This window comes from Pieris brassicae, chromosome 6 (genome assembly GCF_905147105.1).
Source record: "Pieris brassicae chromosome 6, ilPieBrab1.1, whole genome shotgun sequence".
Classification (NCBI taxonomy): domain Eukaryota; kingdom Metazoa; phylum Arthropoda; class Insecta; order Lepidoptera; family Pieridae; genus Pieris; species Pieris brassicae.
This window is the reverse complement of record NC_059670.1, coordinates 10,429,104-10,450,302: the sequence shown is the minus strand read 5'-3', so window position 1 is coordinate 10,450,302 and position 21,199 is coordinate 10,429,104. Positions and strand designations below refer to the sequence as shown.

The window sequence follows — 21,199 nt, the reverse complement described above, 5'->3', positions numbered from 1 at the left end:
TTTAACTTTATGCCAGTTTCAAGTAAAAAAAAACATTACTTTAAAAAGCGTTAATTATGAATATTTTTTATACGCCAGTCACGTGACACAAAACGATGAAGTAGCATACCAGTAAATATGTATTAGCTTTATCCTTTATTGTATTATAATGTATTATCTTCTTTCATAATCAATAATAATATTAAAATGTAATATGTTTATGTATATATTTTGTTTTTAACTAGCTTATCCCTTTGTTTTTTTTTTGATGTCTTTGTTTATTTTTTCTCGCGTGTAGTTTCCCAATCTTTTACTTGAAAGTCAAAACTATTGCCATAATAATAATTTAAAAAAAATGTATCTGATTATCTGAACAAAAACAGTTCAGTCGACAAATTTTCATACAAATTTAGTTTTGGACTTTCTACTTTCGCTACCGTTAAGGCATCTTGACTAAGCCACTTGGAGTTTAATCTTCGAAGACTGTTTTTGATCGAAATATAATATATGCGTATTTGTGATTTAAAAATGATATTTTTTTATATTATGGGAATGGTTTTATACCAGTTTCATGGAAATTACCATTACCAGGGAAACTACACGCGTGGAAAAATGAACAAAGACATCAAAGGGATAAGTTAGTAAATAACAAATATATTAATAAAGACATATGTATATCTGAATTTGCATGGTACGTCATAGGAACTGGTACGATGCCATTTTGTCTAGAGAAGAGTTTTAGCGGTTTCTAGAAGTTACGAATGTATCAAGCCTATTTTTTTATTAAACATCAACTAGTATGGGTTCCATAACCACTAATTGTGTGTTATACACGAGAAACTCGAATAGCGCTCATTCTCGGTAAGTAAGACTACGTAAAGTTTTTTAATACTGTTTAATAATGTGATTGAATTAAACTTATTATTTCAAAATTTTGCTTAAGAAACCTAGGACTAAAAATAGTCAGTGAAATGATTTTGTCAATTTAAACGCAGACGTAATTATTTATATATTTATTTTTATAGAACGGGATCAAACGAGCAGGAGGCTCACCTGATGTTCAGTGATACCGTCGCCCATGGACACTCTTAATGGCAGAGAGCTCGCGTGCGTTGCCGGCCTTTTATGAATAGTTACGCTCTTTTCTTGAAGGAGTCTAAATCGAAATGGTACAATAACAAACAATATAATAAAAAACAGAAAAAGAGCAATCTTACTGCTAACAGTAGTGTCCTCCGGACAAACAAGGCGTTAAACCAAATAATTATTATTAGTAATTATGTATAATTTATGCTTTTTTTGTGAAAAATTCTATTAATTTTACGCAATTGTTTTAAAATTTGTTCAAACATCACTCAAGGGATACCAAGGGATATTAAAATAAAACAAATATATATTATAACGGTTTTTATTTAAGGTACCAAGGTACAACATACCCAGTGTGCTGTCTCATTCTAACATTGTGTATGACAATATGTGAGAGTGAAACAACACGATTAGCAAAATCACACTGAAATTATGTTTAATAAAAATTTACAAATGTTTCATTTTGACGACACAACAATATCTCGGTGTATTAAAAAGCTTATTGAAGAATTCATCAAATTCAACTACAAATAAAATATACGCATTATACAGGATGTGTCCAGTTACTATCAAGCCGAAGTCGGATAATAGGACAGGTCCTGGACCCCAGAAAATTAAAAAAAAATCTATGTCACTTATTTTTTTAATTATTGACATTGGAAAGGTAACATTATAATATTTATACACCCTGTGTTGCAAAAAGTACTAAACAATGTTAGTAAGCCAAAATTGTTTTTAGTACTGTTAAAACAAAAATAATAATTTTCTTAGGTGTTTAAGGCCGTTCACAAACTAGAGGGACTAATCAAGTGAAAGACTCGTCCTCAACCTGTACACTGTCATAAGAGAGGCGCTGGAGACAAATCTGAGGAAACAGATAGTGAGCTCCAGATGCTTCCTTGCTGATCACGACGCTCAGACATGAGCTGCCAGTTAAAGATAGAGAAAGAGAGAGCAGGCCATATCTGGTCTGAAGTCGATATATGGGACACGCTGTATAATGCTAACATTTTTGATATTGAAAATGGAATATATTCTGAGAGGTTCATATTTAATTTAGACTTATGAATTTTTCTACAACTTTTTGAATGCTTTTATTAAAAAATCATACAAAAACCATTAACTAAACTTAAAAAAGGCGTCAGTAGTTATATAGATACCTGTATATAGGTAAATAATGTTCAACAGAGTTAATTCTTAGTTGTTAATATTTCTAACGATATATATATATGTGTCAAATCAAGCGACGTGTAGCAAAGAGTAAAGAGCGAGGTTCATGTATAGCATATGCACTAGAAGTAAGAGGACTTTGTCACGTCATTTCTTCTTAGCGTCCTTTAAACCTGCGCCTGCGTTGAACTTGAAGAAAATTATGTCGCCGTCTTCTACTACGTAGTTACGGCCTGGAAAAGAGATAACATTTATTATTTTCTTTCGTCTCTACTAAAACATGGGACAGACATAGAACAGAGGTCAAACGGGCAGGAGGCAAATGCGTTGCCAGCCTTTTAAAAATTTAAACAATATGACACGAGAATTTAACATAAACTATTGTTAGTAGTTATTTACCTTGCTGCCGGTACTTGCCGGCCCCTTTGCAGGCGGCTTCGGAACCTTCCTCCTTGAAGTCCTTGAAGTGCATCACTTCAGCCATTATGAAACCTTTCTCGAAGTCTGTGTGGATGCGCCCCGCGGCCTGAGGGGCTTTGGTGCCTTTCTGCGAATATTATTGCAAAATTTCAGTTCAATATGGCGAGCATATAAGTATGTATATGCTCGTATTTTGTAATGATAGAAATTAAACTAGGATCAATACGACAAAATTTTCTTAACGAATTAAGGTACTGAAAATATCAGCGTTCTATCTGCGTTTTAGTTACAAGGGTTTAAGTCTGAAAAAAAACGATACTAAATCATTTGCTCATATCTGCCTCTTGTGTTAATTAAAAAAATAATTAACACAGCAAGGTTTCTATGATGTCTTGGCAAATGTCTCTATATGAATATCTAAATGTCCACCGGCAAAGCCCAATACGATATAAAGTACTAAAAGTAAATTGAAATAATTCATAGTTTAAATAAATTTCAATAGTTCCGTAACATTTGCCATTACCGTATGACCCTGTAGTTGATACACCTCGCTAGAAAAATCTATTGGACACGGCGTTTGAACTTACGACGTGTCGAGTCATACGCCTAGCAACATTCATGGTTGGTAAAAGTATTTTACTATACGAATACTATTCGAAAACGATAGAAATGTACCTGAATGGTCCACGCCTTAACTTCGTCCACTCCCGCCGTGAAGAAGTACTCCAATTGCAGGGCTTTGTATCCTTGGACGATGATTTTATCTAAAGCACTGAAAAGTACATTTAATTCATTGTATTTTACAGACACAGACAGACAATATTTATTACTAAAGAAACACACGAAATATTACATTTTATGTGTGTAATGTGTGCGTGTCGTTCAACTGGCCGTGGCTCAGCATTATGCTGTGGAGCAGACGTGTTCCACAGCATAATGCTGCAAAAATAATGTAATAATAATAGGAGAAAAAAAAATGTAAAAATTTAAACTGCAAGTAACGAAGTGTTGGAAGATTTGTGTGTAAATAATATATATAATAATATAAATAAGAAAATAATAATAATTATTACTAAAACTGGAAAGAAATGGATAACTAAATATTTTTGGACAGAAAAAACTTCGTAGTGTTTTTGTTGAGTAGTGTACTTTATAACTGCCGAAGAAATATGAAATTACTTCAAGATTTTTCAGCTGAAGAGAGATATTATATCGCGCTATATTGAAAACCTCCACGATTTGATGATTATTCAAGTAAGTTCTAAGAAATCATTAGGTTTAATCTCATGAAATTTTAAGTAAAAATTGTTTGCTAGTGAAAATGTCTTATTTTCGGTAAGTTTCTTAAATTTTTGAACTCTTTAGACATAGACAACTTTCACACTTAATTTTAAAAGTCGATAATCTGTAAGCTGACAGCTGACTGAACAAACCATAGTAAACACATATTTAGATTAGGGAGCATTCAAGAATCTTGACAAATAGTCAAATAGTTTATTATAATCAGCGTTGTCACAATTTGGCAGAAAGACACAAAGGAGTATTTTAGTTCATTAGATTGAATCCATTTTTAAAAGGGAAATTCTTTTTCTTATAAAAAAATATGAAGGGTATTTACCATTTTAGATACAATTATCGTATTTTTGTGTTCATTAATCAAACAAACAAAATATACAGAAAACTAAATTATTGCACATTATGGATGTACAGTGCCACATACTTCTCTTGGCCGGCAGGAGCGTCGCTCTCTTGGATGTAAGTATTGCCAGTAAATAGTAGTTGTTTTAGTTTAAATTTGACAAATCACCGCTGACGTCTGACAGCTCAATGTCCAAGAGTGACATGCAATGAGGTTCTGTTTTTTTTAAATTTAATTTTATATAATTTCTAACAACATTTTAGAACTATTGTAGCCCGGGAATGCATTAGGGAAACGCAATTTCTTTTTCTAAAGTAGTATAATTGTTTTATTATTTTTTAAGTCCAATTTAAAGTATGATATGTCATGGTTATGACCTTACCTGGTAACATTTTGTTCTTTCAAGAAGGCCTGTCTCTCTTCTGGGTCCATGTCCAGTAGTTTGCTCTCGAAGACTCCGGAGAAGGGGATCAAAGGTGCACCTGGGTCGTTCTTATCGATCCATTCCTTTAGTTTTGGTAACCTGAAAAATTTATTTATTTATTAAGAAGATTAACAGCACAATACAGAAATAGATGTATATAACAATGTGGGCCAATTAAAAATTTTCACATATAGATTTTTATTTTACAAATAAGCAGAATAATATATTAACTTTACAATGTTCAATTCAAGGTACGGACAAGTGTTATATTAGAAACAAAAATGGTTCAGAAAAAAATAGTAGATTATCGTAAAAAAAGAGAAAGATAATAATAAAAAAATTGTAATGCAAAAAAATAAATAAAAGCTAGAATCATATATAAATGCATTAAAATAGAAGATTACCATTTATTTTTCTTCCTAATATAGTCCTTTTCGGATAAATTAACAAGATAAAGCGCTGGCTTCGAAGTGAGGAACAGGTATTTATTTAAAATTTCAATCTGTAATTTAAAAAAAAAAACTTAGATTAGGCAAAATGGCTGAATACTTGAGTTATTTTATTTTAATTATTTACTATAATGTAACGTTCGTTTATAGAAAAACATAATGCTGACAAAATTATAAGGGATGCAACGGGAGCTAAGAAGCGACATCTCTAAGATACGATTTTACAAACCCATTTAAATGAAAATGAAGCCTCGTTAGAAAAACGGATGTTGTCAAAAGTGGAAAATAAATTAAGCATTATTTCAACAAATGCCAAACTTGCACCGAATTCGGCTTTTTTAAATCCAGTATTAACTGGAGCTTATAAGGATGCAGTTTAAGATCCAACTTAAAAATTCGCTGTAAACTTCGTCGCGACAATTTTCACAGCTATATTTAATTTATTTATTAATTTTCTACCATATAACATTTACAACCCCAGAATCATTTATTACCTAATCAGCCTATATTTTATTTCGTACCTTTTATATTTATTTTTTTAGCCTATACTTAATAAATGCACGTTCTATTGCGCCACCCGACATGTATAGGCCAAAGTGATAACTCATTATTGTATTAAGACATCAACTTACATCAAATGAGCTCCAGTCTCCGAAACGGATATGCTTCTTCTCATCAACTAAAATGCTCTTAATCTTCATCAGGGAGTCCTGGAAACCAATTTATACTTTTTATCTACATATAATTATGATTTTAACACAGATTTAGTGTTAATACGTAATAATAATATTGAATTTATCAGTTTTTTAAACACTTACATACTCCGGCTTGAGTTTCTTATCATTACCACGTACGACAACCCGATCCAACTTCTCAATGTTCTGCAGCAGTTGCTCTTCATCTTTCAGACGCAACTCTTCACCAATTGTCTCCAAATCCCTGATAGGGTTCACATCTCCATCGACGTGAATCACGTCTTCATCATCGAAGGCACCTGTAACGCATTATTTCACAATATTTATTTATTTCGTAATCCTAGCTAATATTAATTATATATTAACAAAAAAAATACTGAAGATATAGCCACCATATGGAATACATAAAATATCGCTTGCCCCGGGGAACATAATCGTAAAGCACTATTAAGACTGTTTTAATGATCCCATTTTTAACTTCCTTGGGTGATGTATATCTGTTATGGTTTTTCAGAATTTTTTGCAAAACATTTTAGTATATAATCAGGAGGATGTTCTACGGAAATTATTTTGTACACAATGTTAGTAATATCATTTACCTAATTTTACTATGCTGTAATAGATAGCAACTATTATGAAGATAGAAGATAATCATAAAACTTAATGCGACAGTTTAAACATAAATTATTACGTTTGTTCGTACGCAAATGACGACAGTCGTCATTTGCGGTTACTGTGTCATCTGTTGTTTAAACAGTGAAACAATCATATAACTTTTACTCTTCAATCTAATTCGATTCCCGTTGACTTAAAAATAATTAAGTTTTTGTAAACAAATAAGGACAACTCTAAAATATACATAATTCATTTTGATTCAATACTTACGACATAAGTTGAAGATTGCATCGCATGCCTTGATATGAGAGAGGAAGGCATTTCCCAGTCCTTGACCTTCGGCAGCCCCACGCACCAACCCAGCGATGTCCACCACGTTCAGAAACGCAGGCACTTTACTGGAAATTACCATCTCATAATAAAAACAATAGTATCAGCATGATGAAAGAGTTCGGAACTTTATACATTCACAAAAAAAAATCAATTCAACCTGTCCAAAGCTGAAAAAGAAAATATTATTGTGCAATAGATTTTATAATTAAACTATTATCAAGTAGAATTAACATGTCAAAAGAAAGCGATTGGCTGCTTGACTCAGGGTATCCTAGTGGAGGTCTAGGGGCTAGACTTTCTTACTACCTAAATATCGTTTTTATTGTTTATAATGAAGTAACTTCTTTATTCTTCTCTCATGTAACACGTTCAATCTTCATGACAAAATAATATATCTATAAAAAATAAAATAAATCAATGGCGCTACAACCTTTTAGGTCTGGCCCTCAGATTTCTGTATCTGTGTCATGATCGTTTGTAAATTGAATAGGCAAGTAGGTGATCAGCCTTCTGTGCCTGACACACACCCTCGATTTTTTGGGTCTAAGGCAAGCCGGTTTCCTCACGATGTTTTCCTTCACCGTTCGAGCTTAATGTTAAATGCGCACATAGAAAGAAAATCCATTGGTGCGCAGTCGGTGATCGAACCTACGAATAAATAAACCTACAAATAAAAGATTTTATTTTGTAATACTTTCATAATACAAAAACTATTTTATCCATATTATATAAAATTAACTTCGTCGCCAGCTTGAAAAAATCCATTTCAAAAAAAAATTTCGACCAAATGTAACTCGCAAAAACTGTACTTTTTTATAGTGCTTTTGTTTACAATACTGTTATCAATTTGAACTTCTTTATAAGAACTACTAATAATTTTTAGAGATCTAAAGTCTGGACCTTTATTTCTTGTTTGTTAATTTTGCACAGATCAATTTCCCTTTATGTTGCAGGCTCACTAATGAAATTTTATTTTGAATATCATGTACAATATTCAATGACAACTTGGGATCTTCTTATTTTGTAATAACTATTGACAATATCGTGAAATAGGTTTGTATAAAATTTATTTCGTTTGTTTAATCATTGTCCGTCGACAGCAGTTGCTATTTTAAAAGCCCCCAAACTGACTGTTACATAACGGGATCTACCCATAACACAGGCACTCCATAGTGCGGGGACCAGCGATAAAAGACTTTTGTCACAACTTGTCATGAATTAAATATTACAAAAATATAATTGTTTCAAGGAAAGTCAAAGTAACATACCTGGCAGGTTTATGGTACTGGCAAAGATAATCGTATCGTTCATCCGGTACCGGTACACGACGTGCTGGAAGAAATGATCAGGTTAGACATTTGTATTGAACAACTTTATATAGAAAATACAATTACCTTGTAAATATGAACTCAGCAATTTTAGAAATAAAACGAATGATTAAAAACACAATATATTAATAATTATTTCCAAGTTTCATTAGACTCCGTAGTCGATTGTTTTTCCGTACCAGACTCGGTCCCCATAATACTTTTGATTCTCCCGTAAAACTTTACATAGTCAGCAAACGGATTATCCATAGATCGTAACTTCAAGCCTACATCAATGGGCAGCTTACATCTCGCTTCATAAATATTTAAAGCTTTCTTATATAACATCAATTGTGAGTCAATACGACAATTATGAGTTTTCAAATAAAGTGCTATATAAATAACCCCGGAGATGGAAACGCTTAGTCCAAGATATTTCGGACGTATTACATTAACGGCGCAACACGCAGCTGTTATCATATTACCTATGGTTTGTTCTAGATACCCAAGATTCGGTAACGTCTTTAGAGATATCTCGGGAAATCCAGACGTTTCCTTAAAAACTTCAATGTCGAAATATAAGTAAGGTTTATGCATAAAGGAGTCCAGGCAATCGGAACTACAAAATAAGTAATAACGACCCTTGTAGACTGCCGCAAAGTTATTGTTGCCTTTTATTATATTCTGTGCTGGAAGATTTTCAGCATATGTCACTATACAGACTCCATTTTCATAGACAAGTGAAGGGTAAATTGTTTTTACGATAGCTGGGATTTCAGGTATATCTATTTTCAATTGCAAAGACAGAATGTTTGGTAATTTATCTAAATCCTTAATGTGATTCCTACAAATCCAGTAGTATACATCTCTATACTGAACAACACCAGATTTATCCACAGGGTGATCGCTGTTTATGTATATTTTCTTCATGAAACACATTGGGCAAAAGTTTTTAAAATCAGACATTTTTGATACAAATATTTCATTCGATATAGCCATAACACTGGCACTGACCACTTTGAAATCGTAATTGGATAAGTAGTGATGAACTTTCTTCGATATATCTTCAATAATATTCAGTGAAGTGTGAAAACACTGCCACGATGTACCATTTGCAGGTAATTCGTAAAGATTTTGAATGTCACCGTTAATCCATTTTCGTACGGAGGAGCTGTTTTTTTCCCATTCACGGAAACGATACTCGACAAATGCTTTCGAAAACGTCGGCTTTTTCTTTATAATATCAAAATGTATTTCCCTGTGGGTATTTTCTAAAGTTTTTAACAAACTTGTTTTAAGATCGAAAACAATTGAAGGATAAAGACCATGTTTCACTAATTCAGAAGCTTCAAAAGCTGTTTCTGGAAAACCATCAAACACTAAACCGTATGATATCGATCTATGGTCGATAGCTGTGGTTTGAATGCACTTTATAATGTCTTCTGTGTTTATGGTATCTCCTCCCTCAAGTGATGACCTTATCTTAGAATTAAGTTGGGTCCAATTCATATTCTCCATAATATGTCGAATCGAAGTACCTCTACTGACGCAAAGTAATCCAAATCGATTCGCAAGTTTCGCGGCTAACGTAGATTTTCCAGATTTAGGTGGCCCAATAATGCTTATCCGTAAGGGATATTCTACATACGCCTCGATACGCCTACTTTTTATGTATTTTAAAGGGTTAGACCTGAATTTTTTAACATTATCTTCAGATGAAATAAAATATATGTAGGCACGGTGAATAACAGGAAATATGTTGCCCTTACGTTTTCGAATATAGTATGGATTGTGTAGTATTAACGGATTATCATATAGGAAAACTGGACACATTCTATTAAACTTGCTCAAAAAGAAAAATCCCTCATAAATCAACATTTCAGCTATATCGCCATTTATAATAAACGTTTGTTCTAAAAACGATTCATTTCTGTTTAACAAAGGAGATAATTTGTCTAAGGTATTTCTAAATACTTTTTCTATAGACTTTAAGCCGTTAACAGCAATAATCTTCACTCTTTGTTCTGTCAGTGTATCAATTGCAGATTGGATATTTTCTTCATACACTTCATAGATGGCTTCGATTCTTGTATTTATTCTCTCCGAAACATCATCCGGCTTCTCCCATTCACTTTGATCAACTGGAGCTGGATACTCCTGAATAACCTCGTTATAGGTGTTAAATAAATTTACATCAACATTTGAGGATCCTAACGGATTGGCGTCAAAAATTGTGCTTTGCGCTGACAAATTTTGTAAAAGTTCCTTTTCATTGGGAATCACTAATTCAATCATTTCATCCACAATCAATTTAATAACAGTATTCTTTGTAATAAAGTCGAACCACTCTTGTTTTTCACCTTCAAACTTTGCCTGAGCTTGCAGCTTTGCCTCTTTGTATTGATATCGCCACATTTTAAACATTATAGGTGAAATTCTTTCTATCGCTTTTTCTGTACTTGCTTCTAATCCTATTACTGCGTTTGGAATGCAATAAGAGGATACCATATCCTCTACATCATTTGGCAATTTTGGAAACCCATCAATTACAATTCCCGTTGACTTGTAAGGTTCCTCAAACCACAATATTTTTAAGATTTGTTGCAAAAGTAAAGATGGCATTGGGACGCCCTGTTCAAAATAATTAAAGATTGTTCTTCTTATTTCAGCTTCGTTAAAAAGCAAGTCCGCAACAAGGTTGGCGTTCTCCTCATCCATTTGAAACTCGATAGCATTTTCTTCTTCTACAGCTTTTTCTACAAAACTGTTTTCATATTGCCAACCAACCTTTTTAAAATGTTTTGGAATCACATAGTTATTGATAAAGTCGTCAAAGTTAACATATAATAAGCCAGATTCTTTAGCTAGACGTCTTGATAAGGTAGACTTTCCACTGCCTATATTGCCTACAGTACAAATTCTCAGACTAGGCGTTTTTTTAAAAGGCTTTACTAAGGATTGGAGACGTGTGCTATCTTTTTGAAATTTTTCTATGCACTCTTCTTTGCAAAACATTATAGTTTTATTATTATATTTAGCACTAAATTCGGGTTTACCTTCCCAAAGCACATTATAATCAAAGAAAGCTACTGGACAAAAAATATTTGTATCTGACAAATTGCGGTCGTCATTGTATGTTAATAGATCCTGGTTTATTTCATTATCATAGTCATGGTCTTGACCTTCTCTATCTTCATCAATAATGGAAACAGTACAGTACGCTCTACGCAGTTGTAACAAAACTTCGTCTAAGACATCTATGTCTGTCTTACCTTCGAGTTCTACTTCTCCATACCATTTCGAATTATCGTCTAGTTTGGCTTTTACTGATTCCCAACCTTCTCGAAATTTCTCTATTCCTTCAGTGAGTAACGTTTGTAAATCAGAATTAACATTGCCTTCTGAAGATAAGTCATCAGTCAATATAGTACCTAATATATTATCTATGATTTCATACACAGTTGTTTTCATATTTAAATAAGTTGAATTTAAAGGAAGACCTTTGAGAAGCTTTGTTTTGACTAAGGTGTCATTGCTATTAAGAAATCGCTCTTGGTAATTTTTAATGCTTTTTTCTATTCCCCTGTAATGCTCTAAAAGATCGTCATCAATTTCTCGGTTTTCAGTTAATACAATGGTATAGTCAGGTAGCATGTCAGCTTCAGATAAATATTCCCAATATTCTACTTCAGACGGAAAACCATCCATTATAAATTTACCATAACATGGTTCGAAGTTTTGAGAAAAGTATTCATTTTCAATAGCTTTAAGGTGATTCATAATTTCTGTCATTATTTCTTCACAAGTTGGTTCAATTTCCTTTTGTAAATCATTTGTTTCAATATATTCAGCTATTGCCTTAGTAACATCTTCATCACCAAGAACAGGTATCTTTGGTTTTTCTGTTACTATTAACAAATCAGCTGGAGCATATTTCTGCAGGTTCTCCCCCTGCACGGCTTCCTGACATAGTTCCATATCATTCAAATATGGAAAAAACGGTAATTTTAATTTCAAATTCTTCAATTTTTTCGATAGAGGTCCACTAACAACTTCACCCTGCTTTTTTGACAAAACTTCTTGAAACACTTGTATGTATCTATTTAAAATATTGTGATTTGTATTAAACCACATATTCAAGTCTGATATTCTCTGAATCTCACTACTCTCCCATTTCATAAAGCGAGCATCTTCAATAGAAGTTATAATTTCTGATAAAATGTTCTTTGCATAATAATTGTATTTCTTCTCTATTTCTTTATTTAAAATATCTGAATAACTAATTACTGTTGCATCAAACAACCAAGACAAGCAATTTGAGACAAGAGATTTTCCAGAACATTTTGAACCTATAACAATAATTCTGCAGGTGGGCTCTAGGTACTTAAGTTTTAGAAAAGGACGAGGATTTCTGCAAAATGATATCATATCATTCAGTGAAGACAATAAATAGACATGTTTAAAAAATGATACTGCAAATCTAGGATTTCCTTGTACTGATCTTCTTTTCATTAACTCTACAGGACATCTATTGTACCATGGTGAAGAATATCTGTTAAAATTAACATTCTGAGTTCTAACAACATTCAATTCCTCCACTGTTTTCCAAAATTCATCCATATCTTCTGGTGGCTCCTCTAAGTATAGTGGCTCAGGAAGTAAAACAGGTTTTATAGGTAGTAGAGTTATCCTCTCCATGATGTTATGCATCATGTGATGAATTGAAGCACGACCATCCAATTTCACAAGGCATTTTGGATCATAGCTTTTAATCTTAGTGTCTAAGAATTCAACAAGATGGTCTTTAAAATTACATATTTGTTTCTCGACATTAAAAGAAAAGTTACTTGGATGCTTACAGTTATATTTAGGATTAAATGTATGACTATCAAACGGTTGATTGTAGTCTTGCAAATAATATTTTGATGGCCATTTTACCTCACTATCAGGATTAACTGTAAATGGGCTAAAAGTATTGGAACTAGTCAAGTAGTTAAAATACTTATGACTTCTCTTTGTAATCAAATCACTGTTAGGGCACATTACATGAATTAAAATATCTGGCTTAAAATTAAATACTTCCTCAATCTGTTGAATGATTGTGGCTCTCATAATTTCAAAATAAGGTTTCTTAAAAGAAATTATATTAGAACATGTGTCTAATATGTGTTTTGGCAATTCAACCCGGGGTGCTTCTTCCTCTTCCGGTTCTGGTTCTTGTTCTTCTTCTACTTCTTCCTCCTCATTTTCTTCACCTACTCCAACTCCACTAGTGACTGACGATGTAGCCGACTCCTTTTGGGCTTTCGACTTTTTTTTCTTCAAATTACATATAATGTCATAGAGCATTCCCTCAACAACATCAATAGATTCTTCGCCATGGAGACTGTTGAAATAGATTTGCAAATTTCTTTCATATGATATTAATGGTATTCCTGATATAACAAAGCCTCTATGTTTAACTGCTGGAGATTCCAATTTTCTTTTCATTATAGGCAGAATATTATCAATATGACAAACCTTATTAAGTTTCATATTATAGTCTAAGCAGCGTCCAGTAGGACTTTTTTGGTCAATTTCATCATTTAATACATTTTTTGGACAAATGTGAACACAATTCATCTTTTTAGAGAGGGATTCTCCCAAAGTATACGAATTTGTACCAGATTTTCCTAATATTAAATAGCAGGTTGGTTTTCTTTTTAAGTATGCTTCTTGCGCATCTGCATCTGTCCAAGCATTGAAAAAGTCCAAATGATCTGGAAGAGGTATATTGGTGTTCTCTAACCCAAGAGCTGACGCACCCAATGGTGGTGGATGACATTTACAGACACTTTCATGTTTCTTTATTAAGTTATATTTTCCTCTAAAGCAAACACCATTGCAAATTTCTATTCCATTAATATAGTTTCCATCATTAATTTCTACATTTGAAAAATATTTTTCAAATTGATTCATTTTGCCTTTTCAAATTGATGCATTGTTTATTGACATGTAATTATTTGACAGTATTATATTTTTATTTTTATAAGAGTTAAAAAACAAGTTTTTATGCTTTATACTAAATTTAAATGTGATATATGAAGTGTTTTATATGTAATTCTTATTATTACATTTAGAATAAAAAGTATTTCTCTCAGCTAAGCCAAAATTAATTCAGCTTTAACAGTTTACAAATATAAATGTGCCATAAATGAAATGCCTATTTAACTAAATAAATGACATAGAAACTTTAACGTAACCTTTTTGGTGGTTTGGTTTAAATTATGGTGACATGGAATTTTATAGCTAGGGGTAGATTTTGGTCTATATATAGCCTCTGTTTAAAATAATATTATTTTGAAGTTCTTATAAATACTAATACTTCTAAACAATAAACAAAATAAAATTTCATGTCACCATAATATGAGAAATATAAAATAAGATCAACAAATTGGATACTTATTTTCATTAGGATCTATGGTGCAGAAAGGGAAATTTTCTGCAGCTGCTTGACTCTTGGTGAGAACATTAAAGAATGTTGACTTTCCCACATTTGGTACACCAACTATTCCCACTTTTAAATTTGTTCCGACACGGCCAATTAGTGGTTTCTTTTCAGGTTCTTCTACTTTTTTAGGTGGCATTATACTGAAATTATCAAAATCCTAGTAAGAATACTTATATTATTTAGTTTTGTGTAAATAGAAAACCTCTTTGTAATTTGATAACCTAAATCCAATATTAATCAACCTTTCATTATATTTTGGTTATAGATAAATATTATGTGTAATAAAAATTATAACCCTATTGAGGTGGAATAAATTTAAAAATGAAGAAAGCTTGCGCGGTATAATATTAAAAAAAGTTATTTGTGCATACATACATTCTATGAGGTCCTCGATTTTAAATAATTTATGCTATTTATTTAATTTATATTCCTAGCTTTATCATAAGATATACCACATGCCATGGAAAATTGAACACAACACCGGTTTCTGTAATGTCAACAACACTGTCAATCCGTACATTGACAGCTTTGACGTAAACTTGATGTGTACAATTTACATTGTACATGTACACATGCTTACTAGTTGCCTTCACAAATTGCATAGATTGTATCATCGTTATAATCTTATTATTAATATACGAAGACTGAGACTTGAAATTCGGACTGCGACGAATATTATCATTTATTTTAAGATTTGCAGTTGACACTAATAATTTTAGTAGTACATCTCGTGCAAATGTATTAGTGTAGAGAAGTGACACGGAAGACTGTCCTTTCAGCCACTCCCAATGTTCTACTTAAAGGACAATCTTTTTCGTAACATGCTTCCTAACCTCACTTCACACTAGGATCATTTTAAAGGAAATGAGTCATTTCTGGTATTTAGATCTACCAGTTTAATAACATATAAGCATGCCATCCCTTCTTTAAGTATTAAAATAAGTAATCAGTTTTAGATTTTTAATGGTCTGCTCTACAGATTAACACTAACATTTTAATAAGGTTGAATTAGACTATAAACTCTTTATTTAAAGAATACAAATAAGTTTTAGTAATTATCTTAAAAGCTATAACCATAATTGACCTATGATATAAGTGGGGCCCATGGAGGTGACATGGGAGCTGGATTTTGTAAATAAGACATAACAACTGCAGATACGGATAACATGAACGAGCTGATGATCTGAAATTAATTACAAGAGTTATTGAATATCTGATAGTAGTATATTTCTTCTATAAAATTTCTATTATTGCAATTGTTTACAACCTTTTAAACAATACCAGTATAATATTAAATCAAAGTATTTTTACTTTTAAATATTCATTATTTTTAATCAAGTACGCATAATATCTCACAATACCTGTTTAGTATCATCGGTGATCCGGGAATTGGCAAAACTTACGCTGGAACAAAATATGGCTGCCCAAGCACACCATTTTAACCGCATCATCAGTCCACACATTGAGAATACCATACCTGTGATTTAATATATTAATGATAGTAATTAATGTACATAAAAAAATTACTTTCTATATAAAAATGGGGGTGTGGGAATAAAATTCTACTTTGTAATGACAACTACAATGCATTCCTGTTAGTATGGTTTAAGCCTTAATAAAACAATAAAGGTAAAGGCAAGGTAAAATCTTGGAACAATGTTATTTTAAGCTAAGTATTCTAAGTGTTACCAAGTATGTTCATATAATCTGTAGTAAGATCTTCAGCTGGTGCAGAGGTAGGTGGTGGCGGTTTGTAGTGACGCTCACGATCTGCTCGTCTTGGATCTAAAGACAACTGCATCTAAAAAAATATCGTAATTAGGTCATTTTCATCATCTAAATGAATTATAATTTCCGTATAAAAGTCTTATAATGAATATAGATTCGTGATAGCCTTCATAGTACCAAATTAAGTAGAATCTCTAAATACTATCCTACGCAAATTAATTACCTTTCGTAATGTAATTAATGGCCCACAAATAATTGCAGTTTTTAAAAAACAAAATTAAAAAATATATATGTTCAATGCTGTTCAAAAGCTCTTCACTGCAGTTTTATGATCAATGTAAATATTATATATTTTTCCTATATTTGTAGAAAATAAAACAGCAATTAAAACTTGAATATCACTAATCTTTGGATAGCAATAAAAAACCAAGTAAATTATAATTTTAACACTTCAAACTTGTTTTGTCATCAGCAAGTTAAAATTGGCATTTGTCAAAAGTCAAGTATGACACGACTCCACAGATAGAAATACAAAACCTAATATTGATAAGACACTTTCGTCTCTGTGTCAGCAAGGTAGCTTAATAAAGCACTTATTTAGTTATTGTTTTGTAAAGTGCTCATTGCATAATGCGTTACATGTTATAAAATGTTATACGTATGTTTAAGGAGTTTCAAAGGCAATAAATTATTAAATAATATCGCCTTTAACATTTTTGTTCTAGATGGCGTTAGTAATTGTAGACAATAAATTATGAAATATCGTATAATAACACGTTAGGTACACAGAGCGTGAACGGTCGCTCACTTGTACTCAATGACGGATGTCAAAAGTAATACATGAACAACATTATGAAATTAAATTTTTAGTGCATCAAGAAAACGGAGACTTTTAATAAAATATGCTTGTTTCTTCACGATAAGAGAATTGCATAAACATTTCTTAACCATATCCTATCCTGATCAAACTCGTGTAATTCTTGTAGTTCCTTTTCTTTTGTGAGATTAGCTTTTCAGTTTTTAGTTTGTTTTATTAATATTTTTTTGGTATTACATTAGATTAAGATTCTATATTTTTTTATAAAACATTAGGTTACGCACATCTTGCGCTTAACTATCATATTTTGTGCCAGAGTTTGCGAGCGAGACTACGTCAGGGTCAACTCTTACGGTTTGGGAGCTTGCCTAACCTCTATAAACTTGCTAAGTAGAATAACTATGCTTATCTATTGTAAATGTAGTTTAAAAAAATAGAGTAGTTTTTAAACCAAGAATTTTTTAACTATTTAATTTGCAATGGTGTAATGTTAAAATTATGCAAAACAGCTCAATTACCCAGTTAATAATAATATATATGAAGGTTCGAAAAATCCCTGACTATTGGCTGTTCGCCGCACGCCCACCACCCGAGGCACGCAGTGCCTCGCCCAACGATTTGTATGTGAAATCTGAAATTACATAACTGGTCTCACATATGTAAATGATGTGCACTTAAGACTTGAAACACGAGATTTCACTAAACGTTCCTCATTTTAGTTACTACTTACAATTACATGCTATTGCAGTTATAAGTGTTGTTCCTCCCTGGGCCAATTATTTTTCACACTTTACTGCTTATAATTAAGACCTACCTACCTAGACCTCGGAGGACAATCATATTTCTCTTAACTTTTTAAGTTTTTTTTCTCTGATTGTGACACTAATACCTTATTAAAAAGAAAGACTCCAGGAAGCTAATCGACCAAAATGACAGGACGAAGTGGCGCCATCTCAGTTCCTTATTTAAATTACACTCGTTTATGTTTTATAAAACAGTATTGTCTTTTGTTAACATAGCTTTTCCACATTGAGAAAACACTTTTTAAACCGATTGAAGCTATGTAATATTATTATAAACTTATAATTATTTACATTATTTTAAATTCATTTTTTTTCCGACGTTTCGCGTGCTTTACAGCGTGCGTGGTCACGGTGACTTTGTATAATTATAAGTTTATCCGTTTAAAAAGTGTTTTCTTTTATATAACATACCAACATTTAAGTACGGGGTAGGTAACGAGTCACAAACTTTTCTACCGTAAAATTATTCAGGTTTTCAGAATTAAAAATGTCATCAGGTAGCTTCTGAAAAATAGCTTAGATGAGATTTAAAAACTGCACTTATATTATATACTATAGGTACTTAATTCTGCCTCACTGTACTGACACTAATATGTTTTCAAACTTGAATGAAACTATACGGCGATATTCAGATCCAATATCTGGGCATTCTGATAAACAAGAAAGGTCTGGATGTCCTACTTTTAAATCTTTTCCTTTAGTTTTTATATTTTATGAATCGATGTATGTTTTCTCTTCGTGTTTATTATGTCTATCGAGTACATGGACCCGTCTTAATTTGCTTGTCACAATATATCTTGTTTTTTTATTTTTCTTTATATACCAATGTTAGAAGTGTGTCGAGCATTGGCAAGCTTTTTAAATAAAAAACCCAGTTAGGAACATCTATTATCTCTGACAAGTACCTAGGTATAATATAAATTAATATGAAATGTTAACAAATATGGTTGATTTTTAATTTAATTTTGGTAACATACCAAATTTCTATTATGTAATTTAAGGTCGGTGTTCGGTATTCGTAATAATATTAATTATTGCGATATCATAAACTGAGTAGGTACATATGTAATAAAAGAAGAAATGGTTTCATCCAATTTTTTATTTTAGAATATTACGAGCCCTTAATAATTTTGATTTGCGTTGCAATGTTATGTTATTCTGCTGTGTGAGTAGTGATAGATTTTATTTTCCCTATAACTATGACTTTAGTGCACCAATGTTTTGAAATAAAAGCTTCCTGCGAAAAACCAACACAAAAAAATTACATAGTGGCGCCACACCATAATCAATATTCATACGATTTCAAGTACCTACTATAATTTCAAATCGTATATTAATAATTACCAGTAATATAGACATTCTAATTAATCAAAACTTACTAAAACACCTATGTTAAATGAACTTCTTTCAATTATTCATTAAATATATTTAAAAACCTATTACAATTGTTGCGAATAAATAGTACGGTTATCCGATCGCGAGTGAAGCGTATCGCGGTAGCTACCGGAACGAACATAAAAGGCGGGAACAATTAACTAATATGGCGGATTAATTACTATATTTTCCAAGAAATAATGACGTTTATATTCAAGAAGATGGCAGTTGTTACATTTGAATTATAAGTCTGCATATGTAATTATTAATTGTATAGGTACGGTATAACCTGTTAGCGTCTATGAAAATTTTAATTTTCTTTGCCCTTTATTAGCTTACCAGGCCTTTACTAGGCACATAAACGTTTAGAGGTAAAAATATATTATACGGTTTTAAAACCCACTATGATATCATTAACGCTTCTCATTGGATGCACCAGTTATTTCAATTATAGTATACTGCTCTTATATTTTGAAAATAATTTGTTCAAGTCAGATGTGTTACTTAACTATTAAAATTTGTCGGCACTTTCTACATCCCGCGATGTTCCCTAAAATAGTTCTAAGTATACTTCAAAGTCTCTAACTTTGACTTATATATTATCTTAAGACATTATTGGAATTGAATAAATATTGCTTTAGATTTCGTATCAAATAAAAGCAGTGCCTTTCATGTGTTTATAAAATTAGTTGGTGCACATGTCTGGGATAGGTCCTTGGATGTCTCAGTCTTACGTCAATAGCTAAGAGGATCATTGATTTATGATATAAATTGTTTCCAGAAATTAGTGTGTTGCAGTGTTGGTGGTGCTCTCATTCCTGGGTCGTCCGAACCCCGGCTGAGTACGAACTCGTAAGGCCGACTATGTCAGTCACAGATGGCTGATCAGCTACTTACTTTAAAAAAATCTGATCGTCTTAGTCTGTATTTAAAAATTAAAGGCTGTTAACCTTTTTCACCTGCAAAAGGACTTTGTTCAAAGTTCTAACAATCTGCGTGTCTGATTCAGAAATGATTGTAGCGAATTAAGTCAATATTGTGGTGAACCCAATTTTATTACCGATTGAAGTTAATATGGGTCATTAGTATGGCCTTTTGAAACTGTAACACAATGCTTACGGGCTTCTCGCGGCTTTGTCTACATAATATCTTTAAAATAATAATATAACCTATAAATTATCACCTTGATGGAAGTCTTCCACAGTCAGCTTTATTAGATTCTTTTGCCAAATAGCGAAATGACTCGACTGCCGGTTGGGGTCTTCCTTGGGAGATACAATCTCCAACTGTTAAAAAAAGAGCATAATCCCGGCCTTACGGTATGGCTTTATGCTACAAAAAAAATACAAGGCCTTTGGGTAGGGGCAGTTTTACCCCCTAGAGAGTTAAAAATCTTTTTATATTAAGGATTTTATTATATTTTATTCTTACTGTGTCATATATCTAATTAGTTACCATGTTACCATGTTTACATGTTTTATTTATTATACAGTCGTTTGCTTACTTTATTAAACTCAAACTCATACTCAAACCTTTGAACCTAATCTACTTCCCTTGCTACTTATTATATGAAAATCTAACATAACTATTTCTAAGTATAGAAACTATTACGTTACCTAGTAATTACTTAATAACTAATAGCTTTGGACTTGGATGCCCAAAGCCTAAGGTCTCGATACATCGCTCCCAAATGTCGAAATCCAATGCATTTTTGACGTACGGGAGACACACTTAGCCATCTTGTTTCTGAAACTAAAAGTAGCATAGCAACTATTTCATAAACAATTAATCCATTTTAATAAAATGACGATTGAATGAACGAAATTTGAATCGAAAAGCACATAACAATACTTTTTTTAAAGTTATGTGC

General features: G+C 32.0%; 2 protein-coding genes across 2 annotated transcripts; both read right to left on the bottom strand.

The window, feature by feature from the left end:
* Window positions 1-1,373: 1,373 nt before the first annotated feature.
* Window positions 1,374-15,142, bottom strand: LOC123711048 (obg-like ATPase 1). Its single transcript, XM_045663443.1, has 11 exons — window positions 14,983-15,142; window positions 14,563-14,747; window positions 8,079-8,139; window positions 6,748-6,875; window positions 5,986-6,161; window positions 5,800-5,877; window positions 5,123-5,220; window positions 4,677-4,817; window positions 3,331-3,427; window positions 2,635-2,782; window positions 1,374-2,468 (listed from the first exon to the last, which is right to left on the bottom strand). The coding sequence occupies exons 2-11, from the start codon at window positions 14,741-14,743 to the stop codon at window positions 2,383-2,385; spliced, it is 1,194 nt and encodes a 397-aa protein (XP_045519399.1). The 5' UTR covers window positions 14,744-14,747; window positions 14,983-15,142; the 3' UTR covers window positions 1,374-2,382.
* Window positions 15,143-15,553: 411 nt separating this feature from the next.
* LOC123711049 (protein Asterix) lies at window positions 15,554-16,773 on the bottom strand. Its single transcript, XM_045663444.1, has 4 exons — window positions 16,559-16,773; window positions 16,297-16,408; window positions 15,969-16,084; window positions 15,554-15,790 (listed from the first exon to the last, which is right to left on the bottom strand). The coding sequence occupies exons 2-4, from the start codon at window positions 16,406-16,408 to the stop codon at window positions 15,692-15,694; spliced, it is 327 nt and encodes a 108-aa protein (XP_045519400.1). The 5' UTR covers window positions 16,559-16,773; the 3' UTR covers window positions 15,554-15,691.
* Window positions 16,774-21,199: the final 4,426 nt, after the last annotated feature.

Coding starts and splice junctions, on each gene's coding strand:
- LOC123711049 (XM_045663444.1), bottom strand. CDS start 16,408: ATGCAGTTGTCTTTAGATCCAAGACGAGCAGATCGTGAGCGTCACTAC. Junction 16,085..16,296: donor AGATTATATGAACATACTTG/GTAACACTTAGA, acceptor ATTAAATCACAG/GTATGGTATTCTCAATGTGT. Junction 15,791..15,968: donor TCACCGATGATACTAAACAG/GTATTGTGAGAT, acceptor AATTAATTTCAG/ATCATCAGCTCGTTCATGTT.
- LOC123711048 (XM_045663443.1), bottom strand. CDS start 14,743: ATGCCACCTAAAAAAGTAGAAGAACCTGAAAAGAAACCACTAATTGGC. Junction 6,876..8,078: donor CAGTACCATAAACCTGCCAG/GTATGTTACTTT, acceptor GGTAATTTCCAG/TAAAGTGCCTGCGTTTCTGA. Junction 2,469..2,634: donor CGGCAAGTACCGGCAGCAAG/GTAAATAACTAC, acceptor TCTCTTTTCCAG/GCCGTAACTACGTAGTAGAA.